The sequence below is a fragment of the Drosophila busckii genome, chromosome X (assembly GCF_011750605.1).
Source record: "Drosophila busckii strain San Diego stock center, stock number 13000-0081.31 chromosome X, ASM1175060v1, whole genome shotgun sequence".
Taxonomy (NCBI): Eukaryota; Metazoa; Arthropoda; class Insecta; order Diptera; family Drosophilidae; genus Drosophila; species Drosophila busckii.
Window position 1 is genome coordinate 619,863 of NC_046608.1, and position 24,429 is coordinate 644,291.

Consider the following 24,429-nt stretch of genomic DNA (forward strand, 5'->3'; position numbering starts at 1 on the left):
TAAACATTAATGCATGATTCAAAGCGTATACACACATATGCACATATGTATATATATTACTTACATACACAAGCATCCATTTTAAATAACCAGCGAGCGCTTAAATTACAATGAAAGCGGCAAGTTAAATTACAACTGTTTATAATAAACATAGTCAATGTTTAACATACATATGCAGCTCAAATTTGATAAAGTGATATGTTGATCAATTTTTCAAATATTTATAAAGCTTACGTAAACAACGTGCTTGAATTAAATTTCGTAAAAAATCATAAATGATGCACCAATTTTTAATAACAACCACTCAACCAGATATAGAAAATTTCTTTGAAAAATTATGACTAAGTTGAATAAATTAGAACAATGTTTTTAAATATATATAATTTCATATATTATATATTATTTCCTAGTATTCTTATTATTAGTGTTTTTATAATTTATTTCCATATCTTTCAAACAAGTCAACAGAGAAAATATCCAATACTTATCCAAAGGATTAATGCATGCGTATGTTTGCATGTACATACATATGTATATGTAAACAAAGTTTATTTATTAAACCAACACTCGGACATATTGTGCGAGAACTTTAACTGATTGACCAATGTTAGCTATGATGAGGATGCGGACGAATTTCGCTGATAAGAGACTATCTAAAGCTAATAGCATTGTATGACGACGAATTGCATGAGAAATATGCTCACAATAGGTAATGGCACACACACACATACACACGTGCACAAATACATGTATGTGTATGCGTTATCTTGTCGCATTGTGAGCCAGTGAGGTAATGGGGCTTGAAGTTCGCTCAACAAGTTTTTTGGTTAAAGTCAGAAGAAGAAAAGAGAAAAAGTAGAGCGATAAGCAGACGTCGTTGACTTAGTAGCTGCTTATCTACAAGTTGAAAACAATACAACAACAAGAACACAAATAGCTAGGTAATAGAAGAAACCAACAAGCAAACGATAAGCCATATGCAAAATAAAATAATAATAATAATAATAATAATAGCAGCTCACAAAAATTACTTATCGAATGTTATTTATCTGAGTAGCTGAGCTCTTGACAAATAAACTCATACTCAAAGAATGTGAGCGCCATCAAGCAGCAGCAGCAGAAAGGTAAGAGAGATGAGCGACAGCAGGCAGAGGAACGAGTGGGTGGGCAAGTGTGTGAGAGTGAGTGTGCGTGAGCGAGTGCGAAATGCCGCAACGATTAGCAACGCGCTGTCAAAATGCAATGAAAGCGAAAAACAAAAAAAAAAACAGAAAATAAAACGAGAAAAAACACTGCCAAAGGCCAACGAAGGAACTGGCAAAGGTGCAATGCACGCAATAAAATGCAGGAGAGAAAAACAGGAGAGCGCGTTTACAAGAGCGTATATCGCTTATGTGTGTGTGTGTGTGTGTGTGTGTGTGTAGAGAGCGTGCCGCTTAGCTGTAAGTTGAAGTTTAAGTTGTGGGCGAAAACGTTGTTAATTTAGCCGGTAAAGGAACTCAAGCTGAAAATGATCTTGAACTTGTCGTGCCACAGCGATGCCGCATTGTGATGCGGAAAGCGGTAAGGGCAGTAAGGAGTGGGAGAATAAAGAGTACCAAGCAATGACAATTGGTTTAAGTAGCTACAGTTTGATTTGCATTTACAATAATAATTTACCCTAAGGCGTTGATTGCCGTTTTTGCTGCTGTTGTTGTTGTTGTTGTTCTTGTTGTTGTTGTTGTTTCACGCTGTTGCTCCAATTTAAAACTGCACGCACTCTGCTACACACTTTACTTCACGTACTCGCACTTCACTCTGGTTGCTTTACTTCTGACTTTTGCTCAGCTGACTATGGTGTTGTTGTTGTTGGGTCTTAACATAAATAATCAGGCATATTTGCAAAAATTGCATCCGTATTTTAACCGGCACGCACAAGCAAGCACTTCACGCACTTACAACAATTATTAGCTTGTTGCAAAAAAAAAACCAAACAAAACAATTTGACAATTTGCGTACTTAGGTAATATCCAAGCCCGATAAAAACAAAACAAAACAGAATTCTCCCTCTAGTATTACCCGGCCAACTTCAACTAGCGGGCGAGACAGAGAGAGAGAGAGAGAGAGAGAGAGAGAGCGGAAGACACGCTTTAACTATTTGTTGTTGCACATTTATTGTTGAATATACGCGCCTCGCTCGCAGCACAACCGAAGCGCACGAGTTTCAGCAACAAATTGACACGCAGCCAAGATCGGTAGCTATTTATGTAGCTTTATTAATTAAGGTATACGTACTGCACAACGACGTGAGTAAGCTTAAAGTCATCAGTTTTGTATATTACTTAGCAATAGCATGTTCTATTATTAATTGCAACTAACTAATAAATAAGTGTCTATTGAATTTGAATAATAACTGTCATACATTTTTGGCTGCAACTCCATGTTAAGCTAAAGGCAAGTATCATCCAGCATAATGTCAGTGCTTCGCATCAGCAGTTGAGATCACTGCGTGTGCGAGTGAGAGGCAAAATAAAAGCAAACATGAATACAGAGCGAAACGATCGCTTGCTCATACAGCGCTGTAAACTTAACAGTTCCAAGGCTTTTAAGGCTTAGTTAACATAGCGCGCGAAATCTTTATTTAGAAAAATGGGTACGAATTTAAACCTATTAAGATTTGCCTAATTTTTTTAGTTATCAATACAGCAGTTGTTAAATGGCGGTGAATCTCAAATGCAATTTGCGTATTTTCGCTTTCTTTCGACAAATTAACGGTTTATTAACTCATCTGGCCATTACTCGCCTAGATTTGTTTATTTAGCGTACTTTCTATTCCCGTTTGCAATCAGCTGCACAGATGCGCATACCACCATTGATTGCCACGCGCGTCTAATGAATGAATGCAACGTCATTGGCAGCCTAGACAGGGGTCGATTATGCAAGTGCTAAGTGCACCAGCCAAAGAAAGTTCGTTAGGCCTAATAAACAATTCACGTCGTAAACCAGATCGATGTTGTTGGGAGTTAGACACAAATGTTTTCAATCAACCGGACTGTAAACAAACCTTTCAGCTCAATAATCATATTTACTAAATGATAATAAGATTATTTTGTAGAACAGAATATTTAAAATTTAATAGCCCCAAGCAATATAGTACTTAACTGCAACGTCCCTGTCTCTCAACAACATTACTATTGCCATTGAAGTCGGTCGTCATTATATCGTGTCGTCGATCTCATTCGCAAATTATCTTTGTTTGCAAAATTGTAATTGTTTTTGTGCTCTGCTTTTGTTCTGTGTTTTTATTTTATGCACAATTCAGTAACAAAAACAGCAAACAACAATTACAATAAAAGCAATAACAACAAATGCTTTGCCAAGTGGTTTTTTGTAAACGTTAATGGTTTTTTCTCTTTCTCTCTCTCTCTCTCTCTCTCTCTCTCTCTCTCTCTCTCTCTCTCTCTCTCTCTTTCACTGTTTACTTCTAGCAAAACGGTACTCAAGTGGGGCGTGTTCTTTGTTTTGTCCCAGTAGCGAAACAAAAAAAAAAACATAATACTATAATAAAAAAGCATTGAACTGTGTATGTACATATGTATGTTGGGTCTGAAAGCCGGTTGTCTACAGCTCTATGGAGAACAAACTGTTTCTAACTACGCTGCCTCCATTGAAAGTTAATTATTTTATTCTAAATAATTCTTTAAACTATAAAATAAAACATGTGTGAATTAATCAGAGCAGCAAATTATCATAACATAGTTTAAGCTTAATTAATGCATTCCTTTTATTATTAATTTAACAAACAAAAAACTGTACAATTAGCCGTTAACCTGCACAAACAATAAACAATAAAATTAGTATGTGTCTGTGTCTCTGTTTATGATAAAAGAAAATGTATATGACAATACCTATACATTCGTAGATAAATGTCATGTGTGAATTGTGCAAACAATCATAAAGCTAACTAACCTGCACGAAGGTCATGTGAATCAGTTAAGCAAACGCAGGCTGGTCAACACAAAGGTTCGTTGCATTGATATGTGCTAGTGTGAGTATGGATATGGATACGGTTAAGATAAAGCAACGCTTAAACGGAAAGTGAAACTTTAGCAAAAAGTTTTCAAAGTACTTGCTGGGAACTTGGCTTAAACTGAGCAGCTGTGCTGGGGATACATACATACATACATATATAATTACAACTTTGAAGCTAAAGGCAATAATGCCTCCACAAATCATAAGAGTAAAAGCTAGGGGCACCAAAACCCCCGCCTTGTTGAACACCTGAATACAGCAGACTAATGGAATTTTAACGTTGAGTGTCAGCAAGCTTCACCCCACCACACCACACCCCACCCCGCCTAAGCTGCTGTCCAGCATGCCGTGTAATGGGCATTTGGGCGCCACCCCACAGCTTTGTTGAATTAATGCGACTGTGGATTTTAGCTATGGCGCATGCTGCTAATGTGGCGCTTATTAGCGGGCGTGCAACAGCAACATCAACATCAACATCAAGAAGAAGAAGAACAGCAGCAACAACAACCATCAAACCTTAACGTGCCTAATCCACTGGAAACATCATTTTGAGCACCTGTTTAATTGCGTTAATCACCGGGCAGCAAACATTATTGGCATGATGTGGCTGTGGCTGTGCATTGAGCCTGTGAGCCGCCAACTGTGCAGTCCACGCAGGACTCTTCCAAGTTCCGACTCACATTAGAATGTTAATTTGATGGCAATGTCTTGGGTAAAACGCAGCTGAGCGTAAGCATTTCCTTGAAGTCGTTAACCTATGATGATGATGGCTCACCTTAAGCTTTTTACTATATAAAACAGTCATAACGGTACTGGGATACGCGCTCTATTAACAATTTGTATTATAAAATTATAAAATGGTAAAAAATTTGAATATATATAGTACAATATGAATTATATTGTATGTATAGTATTGTATTCAAGATCCGGTGGCGAGTTTTTGGGATTGCGTATACATAGAAAAGTATAAATTTAAGAATTGTTCGTTATATATATGTCAGAAGGCACGTAGTAGTTATCAAAGCAAGCTCTATATCTAACATCAAGCCCACTTAACTTGAACCCCAAATGGAGACCAATTACATTTTCAAGTTATTAATACTCGGTGATGCCGGCGTGGGCAAAAGTTGTCTGCTGTTGCGTTTTACAAACAATCGCTATACGGGTCGCTACTGCAGCACCGTGGGCGTGGACTCTAGGACGCGTACGCTAGAGATTGCTGGATTTAAGATAAAGCTGCATATCTGGGATACAGCTGGCGAGGAGCGTTTTCGCTCCATGGTAAGCACCTACTATCGACATGTGCAGGGCATTGTGCTGGTCTTCGATACAACACAGCGCAATAGCTTCAACCACATTGACTACTGGCTGAAAGAGATTGAGAAATACGCATTGCCCAATATATGCGTAATGCTGGTGGGCAATAAATGTGATGCGCTGGAGAAGCGCCAGGTAAGGCAAGAGCTGGCAACTGACTATGCCGACCGTTTGGGTCTGCCCTATATGGAAGCTTCGGCTGTTAGTGGCGTAAATGTGGAGCGTATGTTTGGCAAACTGGCTGTAAATATATTTGATATACACGTACTGCCCACACTACAGCAAGCCAAAGGACCTCAATCACATGGCATTTCGCTAAGCTCATTGCCAAAAACAATAAAACCACGGAACAACAAGCATAGAAACTACAATTGCTGTTAAGATATGCCCTCTAATTTGCAGTTGATCCCCTGAAAAATACCCACCACCGTTATAAGACAATCATCGCCCTCATGTCTACTTAAGCATACCAGCGTTCGCAATCAAATCATCGTCTAACGTCCAATTGTCCAGCATCAATTTGTGCAAAGCTTACTTTGATGTCCCACCAGGTCGTTAAAACGGGCGTCAAGCATAATCAGCGCTAACACATGAACTATTTTCGTAGTTACCACTTCTAATAAAATAAATATATATATATCATACAAAATATATACGAGAACTTTTTTTTCATATGTTCATATGTTTGAAAAGTTATACATAATGCTTGAGTCATTTTCATACTCTGAATAATAGTTGAACCTGTTAATCTCAATACATGTATAAATAATATAATAATAGTTTTTTATTATATATTAAATATAGTTTATTCGCTAGTTCTTTTAAATTTTTAAAAGCACCAATTTCCATATATCATTAAGAGTTGTTGTAGCTTAATTTGAAATTAATAGCTTTCATGTCGTCATGCCGCCTCAATCTGCACAAGCGTTTAACAAAAATAGTGGCGGCATTACAATAATTTCTCTTGCCATCGAACGTGTAGAGAAAATGTTCAGGGCCACCCGCGAAATGAATTTGTTTAAATTATACTTTATCAAGAGTAGTACAAAAAATATTTACTTTTATTTGTATATTGATAACTTGATAGCTTAGGATTCTACATAATAACTTATTAAATGTATTAATTAAGAGTTAGGCAGCTGGCACGCACGAACTGCAACCAATTGCAGCAGAACGAATATTGGGGAGAAAACTTCACTGTACTCCAGACCCATTTTGCCCGACAGTTTGAGACACAGAAGATACTTAAAGATGGCAATAAGTACTAGGAAATATGTGCTCCACATGAAGCGATGCAACACCTTGCGTTTGTTATCGGCGTCGAGATACATACGTATGCCTACAATAACGCAGAAGTACGCGTTACAGATATCAACGAAAAACAATGGACTAAATATGCTAAACCAGTCACTCATCAATTCGGGAAAGACATAATTAAGCGTGCCAGAGATTTTAAAGGCTAGCGTTATGGTGAACACTAGTAGTCCGCACAGATTCACCAATATTTCGAACTCAGTCAGTCCCAGCCAACGCACCAGCTCCGATAACTTGAACATGACTTTACTTTACTTTTGTTTCTTTGTCTTCTGCGAATGTTGTTCTTGTGGCGTGCGCTGTGCCCTGGCGCTATAGTTGGGTGTGGGCAATGGAGGCTGTGCCGGCAATTCTGGTATAACGATATCAAACAGACTGTTGTTGTAGATTTTAATATGCAACGCTGAATTGTTGCGCTGTCTAAAGGTTATATCGTCCTCATCACAAAGTGGATGCAGCTCATCCACCAACTTAATGGTGGATGTGTTTATGGCGTAGCTGAGCGCCCCGCTAGAGTTTTCTATTAATCGCAATGCCAAGTTAAGACCACGTGTGATGGAGTATCCCATACAATGCAGATAGATTTCTTTAGCGCCCGAGTTTATCAGATCCTCACATCGCTTCTGTTGTGCCTGCAAAAAAGTATCAGTTCCCTTTAGACATACACATTTCCATTCCATTTAGACCCACACCCAAACACACCTTAAAGTCTGTTTTGCTGGTAATGTAAATATTGCGGGTGTCCGTGGCAGCACGAGGCGGATTCTTGCGCACCACTCGATGTTTTTGCTGATTTTGTCTATTTGTTTTTGGCTTGGCCCCACGCTCCGTTGGATTGCTGTCCATCATCGAAAGAAATCGCAGGGAAAAAAATTAATCTCCCATCACTTTGCTGTACCTATTTGCTCTAATTAGTTGTTTTTTGGATTAATATACTGCAATATGACGAAATGCTAAAACAATGCTCGATAGCACTGTTATCGACTGCGATAGACCGACCGCACTATTGCTTGCTCGATTTAAATTTCAGATGGCAACGCTGCTCTAGCTGTCATTTCTGACGTATAGTCGATATTTTCAATTCGTCTTACCCATCTCTCACACATTATTGTCGTAACAGGGGAGAATCACCCAGCAGCAGTTTTAAATTTTACCTCGTATTTTCGGAACAACAAAGGTATGTTTCTTAACAAAAACCACAGCAAAAACAAAACAAATCAAAACGCAACTAAAACGAATTGTAAGCCAGTGGCTAAAGTGTAACATTTATGCAACACATCTTCATGCACACACACACAATCAAATATTTGTCATAAGTTCGCACCAATACACACACATGCATACATATCGAACGCCGCTGGTTATAAAGGCTTTATAAGCAAAAAAGAAATTACATAACTTCTAATTAAATTGTACTGCAAAAAGCTGAGGTAAAGTTATATTTCGGCATAAGTAAGTTACAATCTAAGCAAGCATAATTAGTTCTAGCCTTAGTTAGTTACATAAGTATTTGCAATGTGCGCTAAAAACGCAAATAATAATATCCAACGCCTGAAAAGTTGTTGTGCTGCTCCTCTCCCCACAACAAGAAACTGTATTCGTATTTCTAACCAAAAAAAGACGTAGAAAAAAGAAAGAAAACGAAAAAACGTAATTATTATAAACAAAAACTCTCCTTGCACAGCGTTTCGGTTAAAGTAACGTTTTGTATTCATGCGTTCAAGTTCATTTTTCCATGCAGGACAAACAAAATCCGATCCCAACGATTTCAGTTACAGGCAGCAAATGCAAATAAAAAAAGCAAACGCACACAATAAACACAAAAAACGCACGCGCCGTCACCATCGACCACTCAATAGCCCCGCTGACGGGGGGACAACAACAACAACAGCAGCTGCAGCAACAACTACAGTTAATTAAAACATCAAATTTACAACAAAAACAACATCGACAGCTGTAAGCAGCGGAGCCGCAGCCGCATCAACAACGTCACCGTCTTCAACGCAGGATTAAAGAAACAAGTAAATTTTCACATTCTTTAAAACAAATGAAATTCATTGCAAATTGTACAAGTATCTCGAGCTGCATAATCCGTGTGTGCCTTACTGTGGTCCGCTCGCAGTTAACTTTTTACACACACATATATATATATATATATAATATATTATATATATTATATACTATATATATATATATATAAACTTGTGATCTGCTATTCCCCGCCAGGCACACACCACTCGTTTATACGCTAAAGCCTTATGCTCTCGCTCTTTCTCTCTTTCTCTCTCTTGCTTGTGCTCAGCAGTCGCCTAGTTGGCAACTCAGTTTATTTTTCGACTCAAGGCATAGGCGTATAAACTTGGTTTGAACATATATAAACTATGAAAATTGAAATGGCAAGTAAATAAAATTCAGCAAGACAACAAAATTATTGAACCCGTATGTGTATGTATGTATTGATTAATGTTACATGCATTGCATACTGTGTTTTTTTAAATACATATATGTATATCTAGGTATATCGCATACGCAACGTCTGAACTGCAAAAGATTGATTTAACGCGGCACAGTTTGAATTACAGATTTGTTAACCAAAGACGCCAACGCCGCCGCCACAGCAGGGTGTGACTGGCAAGGAGCAGGCATCAGGCCCCAGCCAGCCCCAATATGTCTGCAGCACGCTTGCCGTACTATCAGCAACAGTCGGGAGGAGACTGCCAACATCAGCAGCGCTGGCGCGGTGACAGTCGCGGGCAGCGTCATAATGAGCGCAGCAGCAGGCGCGAGCGCAGCCGTTCCGCTGAGCGTCGACGTTATAGTCGCAGTCGCTCCGTAGAACGCCCGCGTAAGCGTCACAGTCGCAGTCGTGATCGTGAGCGAGAACGAGAACGACGTCATCATAATCATAATCACAATCATCAGCAGCAGCAGCGTCATCACAGAGAAAGAGACTCGCGTGATCGTTCCTGGGAGCGGGATCGTGGCAAAGATCGTGAACGCGATAGAGACAAGGATAGAGAACATAACAGACGTCGTCACTATCGACGCGATTCGCGCAGTCGCAGTCGCAGCCATACGCCGACGCCAAGCAGCTCACGTCGACTGCAGCAGCATCAATTGCAGCTACATGGAAGCAGCAAATATGATGGGCGTGCAAACGGCAATGATAAAGCCATGTCGGCCGTAGGTGCTTACTATAATCTGGATACGGATGAGCCATTTGACAAGGAGCGCATACATCGCGAGATTGAGGAGAAGCTGCGCGAGACGCTGGCACGCGATGGGAAAGTATATCCGCCGCCGAAGCCGGAACCAGTGCATCCAGTGTTTGCCAACGATGGCTCCTTCATGGAACTCTTTAAGAAAATGCAGCAAGGCCATCCCCACCAGCAGAATGCAGAGACCGCGGCAGCCACAGCAGCAGCTGCCGCAGCTGCCATCGCCTTGCGTGAGCAACAACTGCTGATGGAAAACTGCACACCCTATGGCCTGCTGCCCACCATAGCAGTGGGTGCAGCCAGCTCCGCAGCTGCTCCATATATAGCAGCCGCAGCAGCGGGCAAAACTGCGCCACCGCCGCCACTTGTGGGACGTCGCCGTGGCGGTAAAATATTAAAAACCGGAGTTGTGGCCAAACTGAAGACTCCAAATGAACGTAATGTGGATCCAAAGGATTTCTGGTCACTGTATCTGGCCGAAGTTAACAAATACAAAAGCCATGCCTGCGATACGGACAATGGCAAGCGGCCTTTGGTTAAATAGAATACAAGGATAATTGCAGTTAGCATTGGAAAATATGAACTTGAATGCTACTTGAATGTCAAAATACTTTTAAACGCCTCCAACCCCTAAAAACAAAAACAAAAACAAACAACAATAATACACATAAACATTTATACAAATTTTGTATACATACTTATATATACACACATACATAGATATCACGTCATTTTGTAATTGATAATTGTGAAGTTAAAGATCCACTTTTTGCACGCTGAGCAATTACAAAACAAGTTAACAAGTAAAGCAACAACAATTAAAATATAGCAACATAGCTTAAGATGAGTTACAATAAGGTTTTAGAGCCTATAAGAAACGCTCTCAATTCCCTGTCTAGTGATAAGTCATCTTTGTAAACGCTACTCTTAACTTCTAGACTCTCTCTCTCTCTCTCTCATACTTTTCCACAATGCCTCGAGATGAAAGCTTAACGAATATGCTAGAAACGTTTAGTCTAACTCTTAAGAGCTAGTTTGTACAGCATTTCTACATAATGTCCAGCTTAACAGAATAATACTTAATAATTAAATGTAACAGCAACAATTAAACACCAAAACTTCTCTCATAAGTTATATATACATACACTAGATCTAAGTTTGCTGTGTGTTTACGTGTGTGACAGTTCGTTCATGCATAGATCAAGACATAATGTAACTAACATGCATTCTTTATATATATTCCTATCTCTTTTTCTCTTTATTATGCGCGCTCGAACATGAAAACAACAAATTAAACTTTGATTTTGATTTCTTGTAATGAACTATATATACATGCATATATATATATATTTTTTTATTTTGTTGTCATAAACTCATTTCAAATGCTTTTATTTATATTTTTAAAAATCTGCCCATCTCTCTCGTTCTGGTGTACAATTTATTTTTACTTGTTGCTGGTTTCGGTTTATTTGTTTTGCGTTTGGATATTATTATTTTTTTTTTTTGTGTTTTTTTTACTATAAAGTCAATATATATGCAATTTTTCATGTCTAAAAACAAAAACAGCGACAAATCGACTGGCAACATGTCGGCCTATAAGATGGAGACCGCACCCTTTGATCCACGTTTCCCCAATCAGAACGTGACTCGCTACTGCTATCAGTCATACATCGACTTCCATCGTTGTGTGAAGAAGCGCGGAGAGGACTTTGCGCCTTGCAACTACTTCAAGAAGGTCTACAAATCCATGTGCCCCAATGCCTGGGTTGAGAAGTGGGATGATCAGCGCGAGAGCGGCACATTCCCGGGACGCATCTAAGCACCCCTCCACTTGTTGTTCTAGTTCTTCTTGTTGTTGTTGTTTTTGATAGACAGCAGCAGTAATAAACATCATCGAACAGCAAACAATACAAATTTCATCAATGCAACGTTGGAGCGTCGGCGCAATTGCAACAAGTTCTCAATGTTTATGTGCAACACCAAAAAGAAAACAACAACAAATATAAAACACAAAGAATTGTTCAATTTGTAATACACGCTGTCAGTCGTTTGTTTCTTCATTTGACACACACACACCACACACACATCAACAGATTCAAAAAATTATTGCTGCTCTACGGCTTAGTAGTAAATTATATACACGAACACGGACAGGCAACTGTATAACAAATGTGTATTAATCAATAAATGAAAAGAAAAATTAGAAACAAAGTCGGAGTAGTTCATTTTGGTGGCCGTGCTTCAAATGACTTGGTTGGTGCATTCGAGGCAGCTGCTTCTTATTACATGAACATTTGTTTTTTGATGGGTTCTTGTAATTTGTGATTTGGTAGCAGGCCTTTTCGAAAAAGGAATGTCGGTTCGGAAAATTGTCCGATAAAAGAAATTATTTGTATTGCTTCTGTGCATTAATCTTTGAACTTGGCTTAACCAGATTAATAACTGCCTTTATGTAAAGATCCGGGGCCATATTTGGAAGACATTACTTTATAATATCCGAGTCCAAACTTAAGCTGGTGATGGTAATGTGGATCCCATCTACCAATGTGCAACTGTAGAAGGTGCAACTCACTAGAGACACCGATCAGCTTTTAAATAAACACAACTGTAGTTTAGCTTATTCGCTCGCATTATTTATTTATTTATATATGATTTAAATTTATTTTTATTTTAAACTCATTTTTTGTTTTTATTACGCTGTGCTGTATGCAATTTGTATTTATTTATTTGGTTTTTACTGTTTGTGAAGTTTAAATATATATATTTATTTTTATTCAAACTACTTTAGTTATGCACCACAAATGCCTAAATGGTCTGCATTAAATTATTAATATTATTGTTTGCTTTTAGTTTCTAATTGCAACTCTTGTTAGACAATAGTTTTTGCTTGCCATAAACCCGTTCGAACAGACATTGGAAAATGATATGCGGCAGCAAACAAAAAATACACAAACAAATAAACATTAGTTTCCGTTCTAAAATTATTACCTTTAAGGCCTAAAACAATTCAATACTTAAACATAACAGAAGTGTATAAGATTTGTAAACATAGTATTATTATTGTTTTAGCATCTCGAGTTTTTCCATTGCGGACGGCAAGAATTCTTATTGGATTCGGTATTTTGCACTGAAATTGAAATTGAAATTGAAATATGACTGAAATCAACGCAATGTCTAATACGAACCGTTTTGCTACATAGCTTGCATATCATATCATATACATGTGAATTTTGTACTGCAATTTGCATTGTTCTTAATTATTAACTTATGCCTAGACTTATATATTAAATGCTAAAATGCTTGCGAGCAAACAACTGTCGCTATAAATCAACTAAATGACTTTATGCCAATCATTATCAGCTGCACTATGGAGATTTCTTGACTTGGGAAAAAATACTTTATGTCGGACACAAAAAATATATTGTACTTAATAGGTATGTTACACGAAGAAATCGAAGGAAACATCAGTATGAAAAAGTGTTATATGCTTATAATAATATACTACTTTAGTTAGTTTATTATATATGTATGTGTATATGATGGTTTCGTGTATGCTTGTAACTCGTATAATTATAACACAGATATATAAAATCAGTAGTAGTGTAGTTTCAAAGATTATAGAATGTAAGCTATATAAACTAAAACTCTATAATCTTTGTTAATATGTTTTTTTTAAGCATTTTAACACGGTATTACTTAGTTTCGATAAAATTAGTTTTAGAATCTCTTTACTTAGCGAGTCAATGCACACAAGGAATACTTTTTCTTATGATATTTTCTGAAATTTTTAAACAATAACTTTCAAGCTGTGTTTTTCGTTCTTTAAACTTGGCTTATATAATAGTAACTGCAAGTTGCAAACGTACAAGTTTTTTTTTTGTTTTCCTTGAAATACTTTTAATATTAATATATCTATTTTTTTCATTATTTGGATTGCTGCACTCGACAGTAAATGCTATACTATTAGTGAGACTGTTAATTAATATTATATTTGGCGCTTTCATTGCTAGGCTATATATATATATATATGTATATTATAGCTATAGCTTAACCAATTACAGTTATTTTGCCTTTTCTTTTTTCAAGAATATTCTCAGATATTTTTACAAAATATCTCACGCCTACAAATGCTTTGCGCGAAACCCATGCAAATCAAAAATTATCGCTTTGCATATAAATAGTTATCGATTTTTAAAGCTTGCTCTCACCACATCCACATACACACCATATGGTGAGTTGTCTGTGCCGCCTTAGATCTTCCCTTGTGTAGTACTTTTTTCACAAACTTTTCTTGTTGGCACTTTGTGCCTGCTTTTCAATTTGAAGCTTAGTATTTCTTGCAGCTGTTTTAGCATCTGTTTTACTGCTTAAATTTCCCGTTAGCTACACGCGCTACTACAACCGTATGTTTATCATATCCAACTTCTAATCATTCATTCATACATATGTACATACATACGCACGTACGTATGTGCATATGTATGTGTTTGTATGTGATTCTCCCCCGACCCATTGCCTTATTGAGTTGCCTACCCAGCCCCCTTACGGATATAGTTACATGTAACTATTGCTTGTTTGTTATCCAATGTCACGCGCCATCTCGAACTTATCGCACAGCTCCGGATCGTGTATGGTGGTGAAGTGTGTACGATCACTGCGGAATGTGTTACGCTCATTCGAGCTGGTCTTTATCGAGCGCTCGGATGGCGTCTCAGTGCCGCTTAGCTGTATGCGCTTCTGCAGTGCCGAGACAAAGTTCTGCGATATGATATCGCCTCGAGCAGTGCGTACCTGGTAGAGATAGCGGAACTTGCGCTGTCTGGCCTCCTCGCGCGTTTCGCGATTACGCGATTGAGCGCGCCGCATGGGCACATGCGGATTGCCTGGTGCCTGTGGCTGACCATGGGGCAGTGGCAGTGGGCCATGTGGATGACGCTGCTGGTGGCGCATGTACAAATCCTTGCGATGATCCACGCGCCAGGCTGTTATGAAGCACTGCACCATGATGCTGATGACTATGGTCACAGGCCAGGCGGTAATTAGCAGTCCGCCATAGCAAGGCGGCGGCAATGGATGTGGTTTCATGCTGAGCACCTAAGATGTTCCGAAGAAGGGGTTGTAGGTAAAGATTCAAAGATTATTTGACTGTTTCCATTTCCAATTCGAACTCGAGTGCCGAACAGCGGCTAAGCGGACTTACCCAGTTAATTGTCTCCAGATCATGCATGAAATAATCCACTGCAGTTATGATCATTGCCGTGCCTACAATGCTTGAGGTTAGGATGGTAACATATTTAACGCAGCAGAGGGTGAGCACAGAGCATATAACGGCGCCACCCACAACAGCCACATAAATCTCACGATACTGCAATAGGTCAAAGTCAATAAACATAAACCCAACCGGAGCTGTAGGCTCGACTTACGCCAAATTCATTGTCCGGCATGGTGGCCACGCATATAGCCATTGCAGCGCCGGAGAGCAGAGCACCCGCAAAGGCGCTTATTAGGACCGAAGCCACGGGATAGGTGGAGCCCAGCACTGCACCCAGCAGACCCGCAACAATGGCCAGCACCAAGTCGGCGGGCTTGCCCAGCCAAGTAATCTGAAAATCCTGCAATATATATATGGCATTGGCACCCACCAGCAATCCGCTGAGGAAGCCCACAGCGCGCAGGCAGCGATAGCCCAGTAAAGCATAAACAATGCCAAAGACCGCAACAATTGCCCACACCAAGGCGGCCAGCGTGTCCGGCGAGGTTGGCGCACATGTATGGCTGCTCTCCAGTATGCCCTAAAGGGATGAAAGCACAAAAGCGGAACTCAAGTTGAGAGAGTTGTAATTTATGCATATGAAATTGAATAGCAAAAAAAAAAACAGTGGGAGAAGTTATAGTTGCTAATAGGAAATGCATTTTTTTTTTATCAAAATTAAAGTGATTAATAAAATATTTACAATATATGGAAAATGCTCTAATGCTTCTAAAAAAATTAATAAAAAACGTTTGCAGTTCCTCTCTAATCTCCAAGTTGAGCGTAGGAAAATTGAAAACAAACCTAATTATAATATAGATTAACAAAAATATGTTTTTTAAATATTTTAATGCATATTTTTAGTTAAGACGAAAAGAAAATGGCGAACTCAGCCGAAGATGAAAAGAACGCTGATAAGCATGCTTCAGTTATGCTCACACACACTCACACAAGCATACACGCACACATGCACACAAATAATGCGATCAAGGACGCTCTTTTCTGGCTCTATGTGTATGGATGTTTGTTTGTTCGTTGCAGCTTGCAGCGCTTGCCAGTGACACAGTTGGCGCCACTAGTGATGTGTCCACTCATTGATGAGTCAGTTAGCTTGACTGTTGACACACATAGCACACACACACACACACACACACACACACACACACACGCATACAGAGCCTGCACATTTATTTTGGAAGAGAGTGAGTGGGAACGCACCTTGATTAAAAATGGCCAGTCCAGCACTTGTGCAACACTTCTGGTGTCATCATGCTCCTGATTGTCATAGACCACATCATAGCTATCCAGGGAATGCAGAGCACTAGCGGTAGCCATTGTGGCTGTACGCGTGCCTATTCTGGGCTCAACTGCAGCCGTCATATTTGCGAATTTGCAAGAAACTTGTTTTATTAATTACAGCGCCACATGCCACATGCTGCTGCGTCGCCTTTTCCTTGCTGCTTTGTATGTCAAGTTGCACACACACAACAAATTTAGGGCGGAGTTGAGATTTTCAGGCACTTTGCGCTGCTTCGGCAGCAGCAGCACATGCTGATTAGCTCAATTTAAATATTCCTTGCTGCTCAGCCAACACACTGACCTTTTATTGTCTACACTTGTATTTGTTTTTGTCTTGATTTTTTCTTTATTTTTCTTTTCTGCTAGTTGTGCTCGATACTATTGGGGCTAAGATAAATTTGCTTGTGCTACCAAAACTACAACACAAGTCCTGCCGACAGGGACAACACACAGCACACAACACCAGCAGCAGTCACAGTCGTAGTCGTCGTCGCCGTCGCAGCAGAAATCTCTGGTTGTTGCGTCCAAGATTTTCCGTGTAAGCCTGGCATGTAATGCGCCAGAAAGGGATGGCAGGCGTCTGTGGGCGCGTAAACAACCCTCACAGAGCAAAAGCTCAGGAGCAAGCTTTAAGCTCGCGCAGCATATGCTTTTATGTAAATTATGGATACAGGTAAATTGCGATCGATAGGCGCTAGCTGCGAAAACTTGCAAAAAGCTTTAAAAAAAAACTCCAAAGCTTTGGCTACCTCTACCTCTAATGAAGAATGTTGAGACAGGTTCGAGCATATCGTAAATAATTTATTTACTGAACGTCAATTACCAGTATACCTAAAAAATATATTCAACATTAAATAAATATTAAAAATACAATTAATGTGGGGCTTTAAAGATTTAAAAAAATGCTAAACTAAATAATAATATACATTTGATAATTCAATATGTACATATATCCAAAATATCTCTACATTCAAAAAATGCATAAAAAAAGTGAACAGAATTTTTTTCTAAGTCTCAGCAAATAACTTTAAAAAAAAATTTCGTAATTTTTAATTTTAAGGTGCATATTAAACATTTTTCCTCAACTTTTATTATTAAAATTATTTTTCAATATACATACATTCATATATATGTACATTGCTGCAACAATAAATATTATTACTTTTTTATTTAAGCTAAAGCAGACAAAATTTTTTTTTAATAATTAATTGTGTAAACATACTTTTGACCATCATTTTGTCTGTCAAATTTGTATTCGCCATCTCTTTCTTTCTTTTCGGCTTACACATGAGTCTGCAATTAGGTTGTCGCCAATATATAAGCATATATAACCATACATATATATACATGCATTTATATATACATATTATATATCAAATGATAGGTATTGATGTGTAGATTATATATATAGTCCGATATTTGATCTGGTCCTTTGGTCAAAAAGATATTTCAATTCAATTTTTATTTTCAATTTCTTTGATAAAGATACGACGTCACTGTTATTTTAAATTTTTATTATAAAATTGAAATAAAAGTTATGACTTCTTGTATTGATAATTGAAAATAAAATTATTTTTAATTTTTATTAATTAAATCAATTTTAATAATTAAAACAAATTGTTTTAATAAAATAAAAAAATAAGTATTTATTAATAAAAATTATAACCGTTACGGTCTCTGTTTAAAACGAGAGAGGGACGATGGCAAGTCGACTCCGCGACCCGCAGCCTAGTAAGAGGATGTAAGGCTTGGACTCTATGGAGATCCACCAGTCAAGAATTAAATGGGTCTAATGTGCATATTTTTCAATTTGTGTATAAAATAAATAATTGGAACACCTAAGTACTTTGGTTTATATATTCGTTATGTATATATTGTTTTATTTAATGATTCACTAAGCACATACATAGATGCCTGTTGTTGTGGTGGTGTCCTGGTCACAAAAGTTTCCTGTGGAATGTGTGTGCGTCTGTGTGTGTGTGTTTGTGTGCATAATCAATCAACGTCACATTTAACATGCGTGTTTGGGCAAATTTAATATGTATAATAATATAATATGATAATAATAATAGTTTACAGATTATAGGTGACGCTGCTCTTTGCGCTATTTTTGCAATATTGAATTATTATTTTGTTTGCCAAAATGTTTAACAGAGTTGCGCAAGGCGTAACATGGGAATAACTATTAATTATATTTTGTATATGTAGTAATTTATAATTCAGTATTTTGTTTTAATAGTTTTGGGTGCGCCGCTTAGGGTGAACGTATGATGGCTTCGTAGGCGGCAAATATAATGTTGGCCACCTCCACGGAGCGCGATTTGAGACTAAGCGTAGCATCCGGATTGCCAGGTTGCAGCTTCAACTCCAGCAGCACCCAGATGTTATTGGTGAGCTTCAACGATTGATAGAGCATGTCCTGACCCTCCACATTGCGCTTGGCGATGGTGAAGATGTTGTTGGTGGTCATCTTGGAGGCAATGCCGTCTGTGGTGCCAATGACACCGCTCAGACTATACTGCAGCTCATTGGCTGCCGGGATCTCCTTCCAGGTGTTGAGGAAAACACGCTTATCCAGCTGACCGTCCTCGGCAAACAAGACATTGCCATGCACCAGGCAGGCAAAGTAGAATATATCAATGTTATTCTTGACGGCCACCTGCAGATTGTTCAATGGCTCCATGCGCTGTATGGGACCGCTATGGCCGAGCGTCAGTGTGACCTCGATGCTTTGATTTGGCGGCAGTGGCGCCACTTGCAGCGGTGCCGCAGGCACTAGGCCAAAGCTATTCTTGTTCAACTGTATGGCAAAGTTGGTCATGGGCTGCATGGCTTTGTTGGTCAGGGTCATGTCCATAAAGATTTCGCCATTACGACGCGCAAATGTGCCTTGTATTTCCAGTCCCTTGCCCTTTTCAGCGGGCAGCCATGTGACCTTGGGTATTTGCACGCCCACTGAGAGCGAGGTGCCTGCCAGGCCAAAGATGTCGCCCAGCAGACTGCTGGCGCCACCACTAACAGGCGCAGCATCGGGGCCGCTCGCAGGCGGTCCGCCCAGCAATATATCCAAGCCACCGCCCAGCAGATCGACATTGCTGGTGGTGTTGGCTGGAGCTGCGGGCAGAGCGGGCGCATTAATGTCCATGGACAGCAGATCGCCTATAAGCGACTCTTGATTGGGTATAACCATGGACTCGGAACCAGCGCCGCCGCTCTCAGGTTGCTCAGATCCGCTGCTGGCACCAGCCGCACGATTGGGCAGCGACTTGCGCACACCGGCACCACGACCCTCCACAAAGGCAGTGGGTGGCTTGTGGTAAACACTGGCTAGTGAGCTAATGTGACAGATGAGCTCATCCAGCAGCGTAGGCTCCAGCAGATCTGTCTCCTCCGAGATGAGCGGCTTATCGGCCAGCACCACTTCCTTAGCAGCGGCCGGATCCGTGGACAGCAGACGCCAGTAGATGAAGCCGCGATCACGCAAATCGGGATTGTCCGAATCCTGTGTGGCCAGCGAAAGCACATGCTGCACCAGCTCCTGCGTATCAGAGGGACGCTTGAGGAACAGCTTCACCACGGCCGTCAGCAGCTGCAGCTGCACCTGAGCATTCTCATCTTGGAAACCCTCCAAGAAGCTGTCGAGCAGCTCATCAGCATTGTCAATGCGCTCCGCGTACTCGCCAATGATCCAGACCATGGAAGCGCGTGCCTCCGGCTCATCCAATGTGTCCAGATTCTCGCAGAGCGTGCTTATTATGCTCTCATATTTATTGGGATACTTGCGGAAAATGTCCTTGATGACTACAATGGCCTCCTGCACCACATAGTTGACCTTGGTTTGAATGAGATCCAACAGTGTGGACACACAACGCTCTGCAGATGGCTCCACCTTGATGGCGCAGCGTCCAATCGCACGCACTGCTTTGCGCACAAAGTCCACATCCACTTCGGTGGCGTACTCCTTCAGCTCGCTGAGCACTTGAGCAATGTTGCTCTGATTGGCCAGACGTATCATAATATCCAGCTTCTCAAGCTTCACATAAATGGGGTCGTTATATTTGACAAAGAACACCTTCATCTCATGCTTGAGTATATCGGGACGCTTTTGCACTATGAGATTAATGTTGCGCAGTGCCACATATTGCACTTCCGGCTCCGAGGACAACAGCGTAACTAAGGGCGGCGCCAATTTCTTGGTGAGCGTGGCGCAAAAATCGCTATCACTGGACAGCATCTCCAGTAGCTTCATGAGCACCTTGACAGCGCTTAGCACAACAGCCGCATTTGCATGTGCCAGACGTGGCGTTATGCGCTCGCATATCGACTGTGCCTCGCGCTCATCCTTGGGACTGTAGTTGGCCAGCGAGTCGAGTATGAAGACCTGACCCCATTCGGTGCACTCGTTGAGCGCTGTCAGCAGCTTGTTTATGGTAACCGAGTTCATCTCGACAAGAGGCTGACCGGATTGACTGGCCTCATTGATTTCGCTTAGCGCTGCCACTGCATTTGCTACCACCATGGGATTCGAGTCGGATAGCAAGTCCTTAAGCTGATCGAGAAAACCTTGATCCTCGACCATTGTCGCTGAAATATCGTAGAGCTTGGCTACGCATACTGCGGCTGTTTTGCGCACATATGGATCTTCATCCTTGAGGCACTTGCGCAGTGGCTCGCATAAATATTCCGTGATCTTATCCACGCGTATGCAGCCCATAGTGCGCACAGCTAGTGCGCGTATCAATGGATTCGAATCCTCGCAATCCTTAACGAACGTATTAACCGCCATGATGGCCATATCCGGCTGCGACTTGGCGTAGTTCATCAAATACAAATAGACAAGCTTTTTTAGTTCAAGATTATCCGTTTGCATGCAGTTAACCACATCGGGAAAGAGCGCTGAAACATCCTTTCCCACTGTCATGCTGGCAATCACCTTCTTGACTGCCTCCTTCTTTTTCTCCTTTTTGTCATTGTTTAGCTCCGATTTAAGCTCGAAGATTTCGCCCTTCTTTGTGGTTGTGAAATACTTGGAGTCGGTCATTTTGCAGTATTGGTTCTCACAATGGAGCACTCACGCTTAAAACTTGGCTGTAGATAATGAAATTGAAAATGTAATTAAATAATTATATAAATAAATCGGTAGAAAAAAGTTAGTTAGTTAGTAAGAGTAGCAAGCAAAACCTATTGATTTAAAGGCTGCGGGTGCTTCTGGCCCTGCAACAGTGGGCGTAGCAGTCTCTATTAAAACCCCAGCCCCCTCAATACATACACATGCACATACGCTCACACATACATATGTATGTACATCTGTATACGGCAAGAGTTTACTCATTTGAAGGCTTGAACACGTCTCACACAATTTTTCCAGCTCATTTTATGCCAAAATATTACACTTTATCAAGTCTTTCAGAACTAAGCTCATCAACACTTCAACTATGCACTGTTTACATATTTAAGCATATTTGTTATAACATGAATTACCTTAAAAAAAGCTTTTCGTAAATTATTGTTTGCTTTTTTCTTTGCTCAAAACTGCTGCGGCTGCTTCTTCTTGTTTATGTGTGTGAGTTGGTTCTTTTTGAAAGTGTGCCACTCTGAATCAGTGTTGCTTAGCGCTCTATCGATATGTCGTCTACTTGTCGATTAATTTGTTCAAATATTTAAATGACCAACATTTTTATTTAAAAACTGGAAAGGAAATATTTCATTTGTTTATTGCACAACAAACGAATTCAGGCTATCTAGTAAATGTAACATGATTTTACGATATCATTTTTTTTTGTCTACAAATGTACATTTGTATGTATGTACATAAATACGTATTAATTTAATACATAATTCGCGCAGTTAAACTTATTTCCGTTGACTGAGTTTTGTTGCACGCAAACGTTGCTGTGTCTTCCGTCTGTGCGAAAACCGAAAAAGAAGTTTGCGAGCAACAATAAGAAAAATTACAAGGAAAATTAAAACAATGAAACAACTAAGCTTAAGAAACAGTTGCAGCGAATTTTTCATGCACTTTTCACTAAAAAAAAATGTTTTATAGCTAAGCTAAATAATTTAAATTCTTTAAATATATATTACAAAGAAATAAAACATATATTTTTTTATTAAGGGCATTTAAATAAAGCAATGAAACAACGAAAGCTTAAAAATCAATTGAATGGACATTTTCATGCAGCTTTGACTTTAAAGGTAAACTAATTGATCAAAACTCTGTAAATTTATTTTAAAAGCGAATTTGCCGTGTTTTTTTTTTCTAGTATCAGTATAATTAAATAAGAATTAAGATATGCAGCCTAAATGTACCTAAGATAAATTTCAATTGCTGTTTATTAATTTATATATACATATGTAGGTGGTTAGAGTAACCATAAAATGTACCATGGGCAGACTTCATATGTCGAAGCATGAATGGCAGTCTAACAAATGTGGGAACTAAAGCAAAATCACTGAAAACACCCACAAGACGATCGTGATTTGCTACCACTGCAATCAAATCTCGCTATCAACAATGTGAAAATCATTAATTGCAGGTTTTGATTGAAGCGTGCGCAAGCGCAGCGTATAGGTGTTAGTGTTGTTTTTGTTTCTGTTGTTGCTTGAGTTTTCGTTGAAGAGCTCTGATTGCACGGAAGCATAACCAAGCGGCGCCGTCGCATTCCGCCGCCAACATACCAAAAAGCGTAAGCTTGGTTTGATGTGTGAAGCTTGAGGCTTGAAACGGGGCGGTCTTGGTCTTCATTTTTGTGTTATAAAATAATTTGACCGCATTGTGTTAAAAATCATTCGACATCAAGCCAGTTGAGCGATCACATCGTTAGCAAATCCAGCGCCTCACAAATTAAGCAAAATGGATAAACGTAGTGTGGTAAGGCGATGCGTTACTTCGAATCTACATGGATAAACATTAAAGGATTACGACCGTAAATCCTAGTTACAAAAGTTGATACCGCATTTTTTTTTTTTTTTCGTTTTTAATAAAGTTGTTGAAGCTATCAGTCTTGGCTGTTTTGGTGTTACTCTTTATCTGTGTTCAGGAAACAAATGCTGGGTTTGTCTATGCAGTTTTTGTCAAAAATTAAATTTAAAGTGTTTTTATTTCTGTAGCAGCAGTCACCAGAAGAAAAAGAAAATTGTCATTCATGTGCCAATTCATAAAAAGATTGAGAAACATGTGCATACGGTGATTAAGCATGTGCATCATCATCACAAGCCGCTTGTCCTAAAAGAGGAAAAGAAAATTATCCATGAAGAGCATCGTCCCATTCAAATCCATCAGACCAAGGAGCACATTCATCATCACGAGAAGCATGACCATGAGCATCACGACCATCACGAGCATCACCATCCTATTGAACATGCGCCCATAGAGCAAGAGGAGGAGCACATACATCATCACCACAATTATGAACACAATGATGGTTATATTGGCAGTGACGCCGACAGCAGCAGCAGTGATGAACGCTGACTTTGAACAGTTAGCACTGAGTGCGCCGACGTAGACTGATGATTACCTAAATTCAACAGAAACGTGGCTCAAACTGATATTTGGGTAGTGGTAATTCTAACTTTGTGATGTTCTAGCTGTAGATACAACATAATTATCATTTTTTTTTTTATATATATATTTTTTTTAATATAATAAGTTAGTTTTAAAATTGGAACATCCACAAATTGTCATCAAATTACAGCAAATAAATAATAAAGAAAAACAAGGGTTAGCAGCAAGCATAAATTTAAGGAGTGCGCCTACATTCGCAAAACTGGCTCGATATACGATATCTGCGATATATTGAGAAGCTACAGACTTTCAGTTAACAGATCTAAAATGGTACAATGTTCATAAAAATATTTGAAAATCATGTTATATATATATTTATTTCCTGTCACTGACAGAGGGAATTTTAATTGGATTTAGTAAAAATATCGATATGTAGGAAATTATCAACAGGCTTACATCAACGCACTGTCATCCATGAGGTGATTAAAACAAAAAAAAAAAATAACAAAAAATAA

General features: G+C 39.4%; 8 protein-coding genes across 9 annotated transcripts; 4 read left to right on the forward strand and 4 right to left on the reverse strand.

Moving 5' to 3' along the window:
- Window positions 1-5,079: 5,079 nt before the first annotated feature.
- Window positions 5,080-5,709, forward strand: LOC108606072 (ras-related protein ORAB-1). The gene has a single exon (XM_017995918.2). The coding sequence runs from the start codon at window positions 5,080-5,082 to the stop codon at window positions 5,707-5,709; it is 630 nt and encodes a 209-aa protein (XP_017851407.1).
- Window positions 5,710-6,368: 659 nt separating this feature from the next.
- On the reverse strand, window positions 6,369-6,904 carry LOC108606804 (transmembrane protein 203). The gene has a single exon (XM_017997274.2). It carries the CDS (start codon window positions 6,882-6,884, stop codon window positions 6,453-6,455), a length of 432 nt encoding a protein of 143 aa, XP_017852763.1. The 5' UTR covers window positions 6,885-6,904; the 3' UTR covers window positions 6,369-6,452.
- On the reverse strand, window positions 6,877-7,615 carry LOC108606803 (ribonuclease P protein subunit p20). The gene is made up of 2 exons (XM_017997273.2): window positions 7,345-7,615; window positions 6,877-7,274 (listed from the first exon to the last, which is right to left on the reverse strand). Exons 1-2 carry the CDS (start codon window positions 7,489-7,491, stop codon window positions 6,894-6,896), a joined length of 528 nt encoding a protein of 175 aa, XP_017852762.1. The 5' UTR covers window positions 7,492-7,615; the 3' UTR covers window positions 6,877-6,893.
- Window positions 7,616-7,710: 95 nt separating this feature from the next.
- LOC108606805 (cytochrome c oxidase subunit 6B) lies at window positions 7,711-12,067 on the forward strand. The gene is made up of 2 exons (XM_017997275.1): window positions 7,711-7,819; window positions 11,427-12,067. Exon 2 carries the CDS (start codon window positions 11,446-11,448, stop codon window positions 11,677-11,679), a length of 234 nt encoding a protein of 77 aa, XP_017852764.1. The 5' UTR covers window positions 7,711-7,819; window positions 11,427-11,445; the 3' UTR covers window positions 11,680-12,067.
- Window positions 7,828-11,143, forward strand: LOC108606802 (splicing factor U2af large subunit A). 2 transcript variants are annotated; one of them, XM_017997271.2, is made up of 2 exons: window positions 7,828-8,663; window positions 9,213-11,143. In XM_017997271.2, the coding sequence occupies exon 2, from the start codon at window positions 9,310-9,312 to the stop codon at window positions 10,402-10,404; it is 1,095 nt and encodes a 364-aa protein (XP_017852760.1). In that variant the 5' UTR covers window positions 7,828-8,663; window positions 9,213-9,309; the 3' UTR covers window positions 10,405-11,143. The 2 variants fall into 2 exon arrangements, with proteins under 2 accessions (XP_017852760.1, XP_017852761.1); XM_017997272.2 differs by having other exon boundaries at window positions 9,225-11,143.
- Window positions 12,068-13,936: 1,869 nt separating the features above from the next.
- LOC108605722 (transmembrane protein 198) lies at window positions 13,937-16,981 on the reverse strand. The gene is made up of 4 exons (XM_017995515.1): window positions 16,330-16,981; window positions 15,284-15,652; window positions 15,061-15,225; window positions 13,937-14,954 (listed from the first exon to the last, which is right to left on the reverse strand). The coding sequence occupies exons 1-4, from the start codon at window positions 16,489-16,491 to the stop codon at window positions 14,439-14,441; spliced, it is 1,212 nt and encodes a 403-aa protein (XP_017851004.1). The 5' UTR covers window positions 16,492-16,981; the 3' UTR covers window positions 13,937-14,438.
- A 1,100-nt stretch (window positions 16,982-18,081) lies between these two features.
- On the reverse strand, window positions 18,082-21,932 carry LOC108607068 (AP-1 complex subunit beta-1). The gene is made up of 2 exons (XM_017997685.1): window positions 21,892-21,932; window positions 18,082-21,498 (listed from the first exon to the last, which is right to left on the reverse strand). The coding sequence occupies exon 2, from the start codon at window positions 21,449-21,451 to the stop codon at window positions 18,665-18,667; it is 2,787 nt and encodes a 928-aa protein (XP_017853174.1). The 5' UTR covers window positions 21,452-21,498; window positions 21,892-21,932; the 3' UTR covers window positions 18,082-18,664.
- Window positions 21,933-23,263: 1,331 nt separating this feature from the next.
- On the forward strand, window positions 23,264-24,002 carry LOC108606157 (histidine-rich glycoprotein). The gene is made up of 3 exons (XM_017996009.1): window positions 23,264-23,281; window positions 23,397-23,464; window positions 23,524-24,002. Exons 1-3 carry the CDS (start codon window positions 23,264-23,266, stop codon window positions 23,879-23,881), a joined length of 444 nt encoding a protein of 147 aa, XP_017851498.1. The 3' UTR covers window positions 23,882-24,002.
- Window positions 24,003-24,429: the final 427 nt, after the last annotated feature.

Coding starts and splice junctions, on each gene's coding strand:
- LOC108606804 (XM_017997274.2), bottom strand. CDS start 6,884: ATGTTCAAGTTATCGGAGCTGGTGCGTTGGCTGGGACTGACTGAGTTC.
- LOC108606072 (XM_017995918.2), top strand. CDS start 5,080: ATGGAGACCAATTACATTTTCAAGTTATTAATACTCGGTGATGCCGGC.
- LOC108606802 (XM_017997271.2), top strand. CDS start 9,310: ATGTCTGCAGCACGCTTGCCGTACTATCAGCAACAGTCGGGAGGAGAC.
- LOC108605722 (XM_017995515.1), bottom strand. CDS start 16,491: ATGACGGCTGCAGTTGAGCCCAGAATAGGCACGCGTACAGCCACAATG. Junction 15,226..15,283: donor TGCCGGACAATGAATTTGGC/GTAAGTCGAGCC, acceptor GACCTATTGCAG/TATCGTGAGATTTATGTGGC. Junction 14,955..15,060: donor ATCTGGAGACAATTAACTGG/GTAAGTCCGCTT, acceptor GGAACATCTTAG/GTGCTCAGCATGAAACCACA.
- LOC108606805 (XM_017997275.1), top strand. CDS start 11,446: ATGTCGGCCTATAAGATGGAGACCGCACCCTTTGATCCACGTTTCCCC.
- LOC108607068 (XM_017997685.1), bottom strand. CDS start 21,451: ATGACCGACTCCAAGTATTTCACAACCACAAAGAAGGGCGAAATCTTC.
- LOC108606803 (XM_017997273.2), bottom strand. CDS start 7,491: ATGATGGACAGCAATCCAACGGAGCGTGGGGCCAAGCCAAAAACAAAT. Junction 7,275..7,344: donor CCAGCAAAACAGACTTTAAG/GTGTGTTTGGGT, acceptor ACTTTTTTGCAG/GCACAACAGAAGCGATGTGA.
- LOC108606157 (XM_017996009.1), top strand. Junction 23,465..23,523: donor GTTCAGGAAACAAATGCTGG/GTTTGTCTATGC, acceptor TTTCTGTAGCAG/CAGTCACCAGAAGAAAAAGA.